This window comes from Oculina patagonica, chromosome 7 (genome assembly GCF_052425735.1).
Source record: "Oculina patagonica isolate OP01 chromosome 7, crgOcupat, whole genome shotgun sequence".
NCBI lineage: Eukaryota > Metazoa > Cnidaria > Anthozoa > Scleractinia > Oculinidae > Oculina > Oculina patagonica.
This window is the reverse complement of record NC_135764.1, coordinates 21,369,096-21,381,175: the sequence shown is the minus strand read 5'-3', so window position 1 is coordinate 21,381,175 and position 12,080 is coordinate 21,369,096. Positions and strand designations below refer to the sequence as shown.

The following is a 12,080-nucleotide window of genomic DNA, read 5'->3' as shown; positions in this document are numbered from 1 at the left end:
ACCTTTTCGGAAATCGTACATCTTTCGTTATAAACGCTTTCATCGATCTAAACAGGTTGAAACAAGTTGTTGTCAGTTTCCAAATTCGTTCGGATGGCCGAGACTCGTGTAAACAAGTTCTACCTGAACTGATAATCTTACATGTAATCTTGTTGGGCAGAAAGCATAAATACCTTTAAAAACTACGTTTAGCTTGAGTGTAGCCGGTTTATTCACAAGTCAACTAAGAACAAGAAGGGAAGAAAAATAATTTACTCGGGATTGACTGTCACGGAAAAAATAATGTCTATTCTACCTAAAAAGAAATAAACACTTATTACTATTAGCTCGAAAACTAAAGTCTGGTTTTCACTAACGACGCAAGCACAAGCGCAAGCACAAGAAAAGGATACATTTTGATCCTTTTGCTTGTGCTTGCGCTTGTGTTTATGCACAAAGCCATTTTAAACACGCACTTTAGCGCTACATTTCGATAAATGTGACTTGAAATGCCCTTTAATTTATCGACGTCTATCAGTAATAACATTACTGGTGGGAACAGCAAGCAAAAGACCGAGAAGGCTGGAAGACGTTGCTGGTTAGCCTTATACTCCACCAATAGGAGTGAAGAGGATGAGTGAGTGAGTGAATAACAATACTGATATATTGCTGAGCTGTTATGTTTATCAACCGTCATCCACCGAAGTACAGACGAAATTGATCCAGTGGGCACTGAACCTAACACCTCCATGATAATGTGTCATTATAGAAAGTTGTCTTGTACACTTTATTACTTTATTCTAGTGTATCCAGTGTGATCGTCCGGGAAAGCGTAACTTTGACCGACTCTAAAGATGATTTCCACTCAGGTTCTCGAAACGGCAGCCACTGCAACATTGCTTTATAAGACTACCCTCACCTGGACGAACACTTTATACGAATTCATTACTGTTACTCCTGGGTTCAAGCATGGTTTAAAGTCTTTGAATTGTGGGGTTTATTGAAGATCGCAAAAAAACCCGCCATATTGAAGTGAGCATTTTGTACTCTTAGTTTTTTTTATAAAGCAAATGCAATTGTAAATTGGCTGGGTCTGTTCAGTACTACTTTATTTTATTTAGTATTTATACTTCAGGAACAGTCACAAACGAATTTTGGAAAATTAATTGGCGAGCACAAGTTTCCTTTGCATAATTACAGTGGCATGATCGAAAGTAAATACATACATTACAATCAGAGTACTTCTATTACATCTTTATTGGTTTATCACCCGCGTTTATCAGTAATTTTCTCAGTGCATAAATATAATTTATCCGTAAATTATCGCACGGTCAAGTAAATCTCTCAGATACGATCACAGCTAAACCACGAAAACCCCACACAGGGTCAGAGTTGATGCTTTTGGGATATAAGAAAAGAATATCAACTATTACATAAATCAAGTTATCGCATGTGTAGCGGTGGTTTGAAGTGCGGGCGAATACTAACGTGATGCGACGAACTTGGAACAATTCGTCCACTTAATATCATCTGATGTAATGTATATGAAATGATTCATATATGAACTGCGGATGTATATGAGAGTGATGATGATCCCGTTGAAGCCCTGAATTTATTTTTTTTTTTCAGGCTTCTTTATTCCAATTGCTTAAATTGGAAATTCACTGCGACGATCATTTATCACTCTCTTAATATCATCTCCCTATCGCTTGTGTTCACTAAAGCTGATGTCAAAGAACGAGTAGTGACCGGCACTGACGTAGAGTATTGTGTATTCGCATGATCAAGGTCCAGTCACGCAGTATAATGCAACAGATTTGCTCTCTGTCAAGAACTACACTATATTCTAGCCTTCGCAGCAGTGTTTAGAAACAGAGCCATATGTTAGTTCTTTATTAGTTGTAAAAGCGAAAGCCGATTTTCCGTCTCAGTCTTGTGCTGTCACGCCAAGGAAAATGAATTGATTTAATACGTAACTACGGAATTTACACACTAAATTTTTGTTTAGTGCGGATTTTCGTGCGACCTCGATCATATTTTAGAATGCCCGTGCTTGCCTGAGGAAAAAAGCGTGTCGAACTTACACTTTCCTTTTAACGGATTAGCTTTAGAAACCGACCGAATGTTAACTAAAATATTCGGCGGTGAAGAATTTAAAAATCTCTGAAAATTGCGTGCAAATCATGACAAGAAAAACAGTGACAATTGTAGGAAAGACGAAGGAAAGGCGCCCGTGAATCGCCGGTTTGTTTCCTGATTAGACCAGGTTATGTTTTTATATCTCTGTGCGCGTAAATATATGCCTCAATGCGATGTTTTAAATTAAATAGCTTTTAATAAAGTCAATCTCCTGGGCTATGTGAGTTCGTGCTGTGAGGACCATGCACGATTAAAATTTGAACAAGGTAGTTCGTTTCATGACAGTAGTCAACTCAGTTTATTTTTCACTTCCTCGCACTCGATCAACGGAAAAGAAAAGTTTTGCAAATAGAAAATTGGCGACTTTTAAAATCAACCGTAAAATAGTTCGGCTGTTTAAAACTCTTGCATTTACGCCGGTCTTCAAACCCAGAGAGTGAGAAAATTCACTGATCGTAAGTCTTTTCCGCATCAAATCGTTGTTGCACAAGGTTTTCACGGAAACGAGAACTCGTGCATTCTCTGTTCATTTCACTGGCTTCTTGTCCATATCAAACCCATTTAAATGTTTGTGCTGTTTTTGTTTGGCCTCCAGAAGTGAGATGTACTCATCCCTTATACATTACAATGAGTGCGTTTCAAAAACCACCTTCAATATAGTTAACTACAATTTGAACTTAAGTACGGAAAAGTTGTTGCCCATTAACAACGAAATCGTCTAATTTCGGTCATGCCAAAAACTTAGATGTCTAATCTACATCATTCACAGAGGGTTTTGCTACTTTCTTGGATCAGCAGTCAGAATAGTCGACGGGCAGCCATGAGTCACTTACGGGGTTTACTTCAACTAAATAAACCTTTAGTGAACAAGGACTGAAATGGTTTTGTCAAAAATCAGTGGAACAAAATTAAACATATTTTTGTTTCCCATTTAATAACGAACTGAACAAATAAGGTCATGCAGAAAACTTAGATATCTTAACTACATCAGAGAGAGAGTGTGTGTTTTCTTTCTTTCTCTCTCAGTAGTAAGCGAATATTCGACGGCAGCCATGAATCACTTGTAACTGATTTCATATGGGCAACAGTTTATTTCAACGAAAGGATCTTCAGAGAAACCATTTGAAGTACTGAGATGTTACTTGTCAAAATGAAACAAAATTAAACCTAATGTTGCTAACTTTAACAGTTTGCTAGTAAAAGATGGCAGTTTAACTGAGCAAGTTCGCGGAATCCAGTCGCCCACTATTTATCGATTGAAAGCTATTGAATTGAGTTGCGAAATCAACCACGAACTGATTGAAGTTCACACGAAACATTTAGAGCGACGAAGCAATTATCTGGTAACGTTTTTACACGGATAGCAAAAGAATATATTTTTCTAACAACTGTGTAAGTCTAAGCAGTAAACAAAGCCAGTAAGATAAGAATTTTACCTTTTTCTGTGGCGGTCTGTTCTTGTTGTTTTTAATCTTATAAGACACAGAGCGTAGCGTTGTATTGATTACACAGAGCACGTGATCTGTTGTGTCAGTCAACTCAAAGACAAAGGAAGCCGCTTTGGTTGAATAAATAATTAGATTCACTTGAATCGTCTGCGTTTGTAGTTTGTAGCAAAAATGCTGGTATAAATCTGCGTTTTCGACATGAGGAAAGATGCACACTAGCCGGTTTTCGTCCAATAACTTTGTCAAGCATGTAAACGTTATCGGAAAGCGCACACGTTTCGTGCACGCTCAGGGCCATCTTAACGATTCAATAGATCCCTTATCACTCTAATCTAGACTGTCTGAAACAAGTTTAGCATTTAATTTGCAGTCTAAATTCGTTCAGATAGGAAAGGCTCGTGTGAACAGTCAGTACATATCATACATAGTAATTTATCTGTACATCTGGCTTAATTCTTCCCACTGGTTACTGTGCCGATCTCTGCGATAATTTACCCCCGTAAATAGGTAGAAGAAAGAAATTTATTTTTGGAACACCACTAGTTAAATTACCCTCACGCAAGAGCACCCCCAGGTTGTCAGGGCGACTGTTTGGTGTCCGTCTACTAATTTTCAACTTCAAATTATAATTTCAAAATCATATTAAATCTTCAAAATTCCTCATTTCTCAATGATGATATGATAGAAAGTCGATGAGAGTTGACAAAAACTCTCATGAGAGTCAACTCTCATCAACTCTTATCCTCGTTTGCCCCGGGCTTTACTGATTCGTCCATCCTTTTCATCCCACGCACTTGCGCGCGAGGTTCTCGCGAGGGTCTCGCGGCACGCATCCTCAGAATCGGCGGCACCCTTCATCGCTGTGTGTTTCAGTCCATTTCAGATCCACTCTCACCCGGACGATCAAACTAGATCAACTCCTGATAGTTCGAGGTTCGATCAATCCATTAACATAATATACTTTGTTTGCCTGGTTTCAAGCGTGGGAGGTATCAAGTGGAGGGAGATTTATTTAACCCTGTGAAAAGTTTAGGCATTTAGTCTCCGATCCTGTCAGTAATTTGTCTCAAGGGACACTGTCACGGGGATTTTTCTGCTTTTCGGGTAAAAAGTACTAAAATTGGCGAAGTAGTCTCGCTCGTACATGCAGAAATGCATCTAGCACTTCAATATGCAGATATAAAGTAAATTGTAAATTGAAGAAAGAGTGGAGCCATTATTAGTTTAGTGCCGTTGGTTTTTCCAAGCTACAAGGGCAAAACTTGAAATAGACAGCTTGACTTTTTCAAGTTGAGATCTAAAGTTCCTGATGGTATCAAAATAACATCACTTGTTTATAGCTTCAGTACACTGGCATAGTAATTTTTAACAAAACTGAACCACTATTTGTAAGTTTCCATACGTTTTCGGGCTCTTGAATTTTTGAAGTGAAACTTGTGACAGACGGTCCCTTTAAACATCTGAAATCCATCGTCGTTTTTTGTTTGATAATCATTTAATTTACATGACCTGGCCTTTGTTGATGTTCATTTCCCTACTGATATTCCATTCTAAACTGGAAAGCCTGATGCGGCCTGTTGGATGTTGAACTCTTTGAGACCACATTTTGGAAAGGTGCAGAAGGTGTTGCAAAAATTTTCCAGAGAAGCAAATGGCAGAATGAAGCTTAGCAGTTTACCTAAGAAAAAGTTGTAAAAAGACTCCTGAAGTTCGCTTAAGCAAATTTTAATCTTAGCTGAGGTGGGTTCAGTCCAACCTGGCCCTTCGTAAACAGTGAGGCTCTCAGAAGTAAAGGAGTTTTGGCGAAGAAGATATTGCATTTTTTCGATTGGTCATATTTTATCTCGTGGCTGTTTTGTTTCAACCGCAAACGGAACACAGAAAACATCACGTTTTTTTCAATGCTGACTAATTGAAGACCTCTTTGAACATGAACCATTTAATATATCCTGACTGCTAAGATGGCTGTTTATATTGCAAATGCAGCCAGGTTTTTCAGATACAAAGTTAGAATTCCCCAGAACTACTGACACACAAACTGAAGCTTATATTAGTTTTTAATATAGCGTGTAAGCAACAGTAAAGTGGAAAGGGCAATCACAAACTATCATATATCGAAAGCTATGTACTTTTACGGATGAGCGGTATAAACGTATATCAGAATATACTTAGAATAGTGACATCGGCTGCAATCCGTGTGGCGCACGATTTTATGTGGAATCTAATTTTAGCTGATTGGCGATTTTTGTGTTTTGCGGGAATTAATTCAGTTTTTCTACTGAATTTCAGCAATCGCACCTTTTTTGACTCAACAAAAATCGAAAACATTAGTACCCGCAAAAAGTTATGCCACACGACCTCAGCAAAACAAGTTTGTCACTTACGGGCTGATAAATAACTAACACTTTTTAAGGTTTTATTCAAAGTCTTACAGCGTAAACAATTTCAGTTTTTCGTGTAACCTATACGACCTGATGCCATCCAAAACAAACTGTATGTAGTCGTTGCAGTGTATATTTCAGGGTTGAGTTGCGTATTTCGGAAAATCCACTTACTATAAATACCTCTGATTGAAATAAATACATACAATTAATTTTAATGACATCTTATATTGGTTGTAATTATAAGTAACTCATATATATTTTTATTCGTCTGCCAAACTGTTACCGAACTGCTACTGAAAATCTTTCTGATTCGCTTAGAGAACCTAACAATAGGTCGGACCTGTTGCGTTTGAAAGATGGCGAAAGGAAATATCAACGATAATCATGATCAAATGTGTATAGACAAGTTATCTCTTGTGTGGCGGTGCTCGCCGTGTGCGGGCGATTTTATGTGCCGACCGCGAAACAATTTGTCCTCGATTCAAGTTATCACTTACCCATAACGATGTAAAGATCAAGATGTCGGTTATGGATAAAAATCATGTCGATCGCATTGTGTATTTAACACCGGATCGTTTCAATTTGGAAGTCAGTGTATCTTGTCTGTATAGTCACGCAGTAATGCAATAGATCCGTTCCAATCTCGAGAGTCACATTTGGTACAGTGATCAACAGAGCTGCCTGTGCAGTTAGCTTTAGGCACGTCGCGTTTTTCTTTGCTTGTATAAGTGAAAGGTTTTTTCCTAACAGTTAAGTCGAGAAACATGTCAGTCGATTACGGGATATGTACAATTATTTGTTCAATGTGTTTCTCTCGCGACCCGCAACAGTGATACTTTTGATACTTTTGCCTCAGGAAAACACACCGCTCGCAGACATTTTTTTTTTTACCGAAAACGTTCTCCCGAACACGTTGCAAACACATCTTTGCCTTTAATTAAAAGAATTCAGTTTTTTAAAGGTTGGGTCCCATTGAAAATTGCGTGGGAATTAAAAGAAAGAAAGGCGTCCATGAATCGCCAGCCTGTTTCCTTGGCAGACCACGCAATTTCACGGGAGTTCAATACAACCCTCTCAATACACGCCATATAAATCTTGATTCTCCCATGTAAATGTGCATAAATGTAACCTTTTAGATAAACAGTCCGGATATTTCTTTTATCAAGCCAACCTTCTCATCTATTAACCGGTCGAATCAGCTTTTAAAAATTGTGGAAAGGGAAGATTTTATGGTGATTACGCTGAAGCCGTGAAGTCAAAACTGTGTCAAATGATCCGTCTCTAGTTCAGTGATCAAGAGGGTTTATTTGATGCTCGTAAGTTGTCTTCCCTCTGTTCCATCAGTCAGTAGATCAACCAGCGAAAAACTCAGAGTCAGATTTTAGGCAAACGAAAATCTCCACGACTTAAGCTATAAATTTAAAATTGTTTAAAAATTTCATAATTCTGACTGAACTATCGTTAAACGTATTTTACAGGCTAGACGAGTTTAAAATTCACAAACTGGGAACCTTTTTCCGCATAGTACACTGCGTTTAAGAGGCTTTCAGTCACGGAAGCTAGAGCTTATTCAAGGAAATAACTACAGTTTTTTAAAGTTCATTTCACTGCACATATAATTAAACCCATTTAAATGTTTGTGTTGCTTTTGTTTGGCTTCCTTTAGCAGGCTGTGTACTGTTTTATCAATACATTACAATGTTCAAACACTACCCCGGCTCAATAGTCAGTCAATGAAATCTGAAAATTTCACGAAAATATAATATCTACTGCAGTATTTTACGTTCTCATCATTAAATAAAGAAATGATAAAACATGCTCGTGCCAATTACTTAGATATCTGAACTATATCACACAGTGTTTTGTTACTTTCTCGGTCAGCAGTGTATATATTCGCCGGGCAACCCCAGTGAATCACTTACTGACTTAGTTCACTGACTGATGGGCAACTGTTTCACCGCTAACGAAAGGACCTTCAATGAAACCATTAAAAGGACTGAAATGTTATTTGTCAAATTGCAACAAAACTAAACCAAATAATACACATTTTTAACAAGCAAGTAAAGATGACAGTTTAAGCAAGTCCGCAGAAACCATTCGGGCACTACTTATCGATTGAATTGAGTTGCGAAATCAAGCACGAAATGACACGACTTCAAACGCAACTTTCAGCGCGACAGAGCAATTATCTGGTAACGTTTTTACACAGTTAGCAAGAGAATATATTTTTCTAACAACTGTGTAAGTCTTAGCAGTAAACAAGGCCAGTAAGATGAGAATTTTACCTTTTTCTGTGGCGGTCTGTTCTTGTTGTTTTCAATCCGTGTAAGACACAGAGCGTAGCGTTGTATTGATTACACAGAGCACGTGATCTGTTGTGTCAGTCAACTCGAAGACAAAGGAAGCCGCTTTATAGGGGGTATAAATGATTAGATTCACTTGAATCGTCTTCATCTAGACCTGTCAAGGACTATCAAGAGACGAAGGTATACTTCCTTAGGGAAAAATACATAATATTTTCTGTTGGCATTTTAAAATTTGCCGAAATTATTGTCGGAAAACCTGGTTTAACTTTGTACACTTTTCAACTTGAGACCGCTATCCGAACGATCTCACAGATCGGCAATTTATATAAAGTTAGTTTGGTTTCGAAAGTTAGGCTTTCCTGTTGTCTTAGTCGAGGGCAATAGAGCTCAATAACCCAGCTGCGTCAGTAATATAGTCCAGAGTGGATTAAATTGAGTAGCGAAATCAACCACGAACTAGTCAAACGCTAGCTACTACCAGCGCGAGAAAGCAGTCACTGATATGCATTTAACTAAAACAAATTTACTATTTCGGGACAGTGACTGCCAACTAAGGAATTTAAATGTGTATCTTAGCTCGACTTTACAAAGGGAACAGCCGTTTAACAAGCTGTTTCTTTATGGGCCGCATGTAACAAGTCTAAAAGGCATTTTAAAGGTTAAACCACACACAAACCACCCTGCAATTTCGGAGTGCTGTTAAGCATATCCAGCTTTATTATACCCGATTTTTATAACAAACTTTATACCATGCCATAGAAAATACAGCCAATCAGAATACAGGAAAGCCGTTGTATATTCGACGGTATTCAACCCAACCTTCCCATCGTGCGCTGCGATTGTATTCTCGGCGAAATTTAGAAGGCGTATTTTCTATGGCATGGTATAAAATAGTTACACAACACTTTCTCGTGGTATACTATGGAATATCCCACTTGTCACTTGTATTTTCTTGGTATACACACTCGCCTAAAGGCTCGTGTGTATACCGAGAAAATACAAGTGACTCGTGGGATATTCCATAGTATACCACTCGAAAGCGTTGTATAACTAGTATATATAGCATAAAAATAGTAAAATAGTATATAATAATAGTATGATGTAGTCCCTTTTAAGCTCAATCAGTTTGAGTTCTCTGACTACTGCTAGATCGTTAGTTGTGACGGAACGAAGAATTTAAATTTCCTGTCCTAAATTCACTCGATGAAACCGGTGCCGAGCCGAAATGTGACGCGCGAAAACCAAAAACTTGGTTACCTGCACACTGCTATGTCTAAAAAAAATAAACCACTTTAATAAACGTTTAAACGTTTGCCAAGTATAGTGGCGTTGTTTCTTTCTCTCCCCTGAATGTTTCATAGATCGTAGTGTAGGCTTTGCTATCAAAAACGGAAAGCAACGTTTGATAGCAAGAAGCTACTTAAAATTGTCTTCTATGTATCGACAGATATATAGGTCTCATACTGCTTGGAGGTCAGAATGAATTAACATTAATTCTGCTGTCTATAGTCTGTGACTAGAAGTTAAAAAAAAAAACAGAGGAAATTAAACCTACCTGTTAACAACGAGTTTTCAAAATCCCTTGTCGTAGTTAATGCTCCATTTTCTCTGAATTGCGAGGATCATTTTCGGATCATAGCAAAATCAGCCGTTGCAGTTGACAGGTTAATTTAACTTCACCGTCTAGCTTGTTACAGCGCAGAGTTGATGCGCAAAAAAATATATGCTCGTTGACTTTCTGTTGGAATTGACTAGCCATGAAGTGTGTAGTTTATTATCTAATCAAATGCAAATGCATTAAAACTGGAGTGTATTTATAGTTGTGACACTCCGTGGTTAAAATAGAAATAATTCTGCATGTAAAAGTAAGACGATATTTATAGCGCACAAAAATAAAACCCGGTAAGCATGTACTAACCTAAGGATCAAAGTGTATCTTCTCATTATAACGCATCATACATTGTCAAGCAGGATTGTGGTGAGAATACTAACTAAAACCACCAACTGGGAGATATTGCCTAAACTGAGAACTGAGAAAGCCAGCTAATAACTTCTCTGTAAGAGAAGCGTGCCGATATGACAGGACTACATTAATAAATCTGCCTTATATTGGTCGGTCTACAAATTCGATCTTGTAATTTCACCGATGTATTCACCGCGCGCGAGAAAAATCCTCTTGAACCCAAGGTAGTTAAGCTGTCAAAACCAGACCGAAAACTGCGCCAACACAGCTTAAATGAAATGTTCTGGGGACCCACTTATCTTTCCGACCCAACTCAGACCATGATTTCCAGACACTTACGTAGCCGAACTATTGTTCTCCAGGGATATGCTAATAGTATTATTATTTTTGATAGTAATAATCAAAACGCGTCATTTTAGATATTTCCAGGTGCTACGTAATTTTGTATTGATGTAATGTATATGAAATGATTCATATATGAACTGCGGATGTATATGAGAGTGATAAATGATCGTCGCAGTGAATTTCCAATTTAAGCAATTGGAATAAAGAAGCCTGAAAAAAAAAAAAAATAAAATAAAAAAAATTCAGGGCTTCAACGGGATCCCGTTGAAGCCCTGAATTTTTTTTCAGGCTTCTTTATTCCAATTGCTTAAATTGGAAATTCACTGCGACGATCATTTATCACTCTCATAATTTTGTATTGACGTATAAAGGTCTATAAGGGGAATTGAGATATTGTCAACTTGAAATATGACGGGCTTTTTTGGATACCGCGTGATTTAGGAAGGGAAGGCATGACTTGCCGGTGGAGACATATGGTCGAAAAATTTACCGATGGGTCTCATATTTACATAATCTTTTCTGAAGAACTGAAATAGTCACGCATGTAGCAATGTCAGTAATGCAACTCTCTCACTTACTAGTGTTTAGGCACGTCGCGTTAAATTTCCTGTTAGTTTTATTAATAGCACTTTATCGTTCAGTCTGCTTCAATTTTGCGGTGCTTAGTCATACAAAATGCGATATACCAAATTGAGGGAATTTTTTTTAAAGTTTTTAAAACTTTTTATTTTTACAGAAACTCGGAGAACCGAGGTACAAACAAGCACGTTAAATCTTACTGTGTTTCGGTGAAGCTGTGAAATTAAGCGACAGCATCGTCTTCCGTGCCTGCTCCGAAATTTATGTATCTTTTTCATATATATTTTTTTAATTTTCATTAAATGTAAAGCGCAGAAATTTGACCATAACAGTAACTGGAAACAAGTCGTATAAAGAAATTTCAGCACGGTATAAAACTGTTTTAAGCACCCTTTCCCACTGAGCCGACAAGCGGGAAGCATTTCACAGTAAGGTTTCGCAGTTTGGTCGTCTATAAACTGATTTAAGGTAGACCTGAACCGTGGATGTTTGTAGTTGAAGTTTTCGACAGCATTTACTGCCGGTTTTGACCGAAGTCAAGTCGACTGAAAGGGATTCCAAGAAAACTACAAGCGTTCAGCAAAGGTATAGTTCAGTGACTGAAAACGGCTAAACGGAGTTTTCAATGCTTTTCAGTTGTGGGTGAAACTAAGTTACGCAAGTGGACTTGAATTATAAGCGACAACGGATGCTGTAGTTTGCGTTTATCATTAGTACGAAGTCTCGATCGTGACTATAGCCACTAGAAATTCAAGAATTTGCAAATCTTTTCAGCCTATCTGTAGTTTGTCGACCGTAGTTTCAGCCGTAACTTCGTGGAAACAAGTTTTCCGAAGTTTCATTTCCTTTCTCGTGTATATATCAAACCCATTAAATGTCTTTGGTGCTTTTATCTGGCTTCCTTAAAGAGGATCGAAATTAACAATGTGTGTGTTTC

At 37.8% G+C, this 12,080-nt stretch overlaps 1 protein-coding gene across 1 annotated transcript in view; it reads right to left on the bottom strand.

The window, feature by feature from the left end:
• LOC144661534 (uncharacterized) overlaps positions 1 to 193 on the bottom strand; it is a 42,376-nt gene extending 42,183 nt beyond the window's left edge. The window contains exons 1-2 of the mRNA XM_078522335.1: positions 174 to 193; positions 3 to 47 (exon numbers count right to left, since the gene is read on the bottom strand). Of these exons, the coding sequence (XP_078378461.1) occupies positions 3 to 43 (41 nt within the window). The 5' untranslated portion in view covers positions 44 to 47; positions 174 to 193. The remainder of the gene's footprint in view (positions 1 to 2; positions 48 to 173) is intronic.
• Between the last annotated feature and the right edge of the window lie 11,887 nt (positions 194 to 12,080).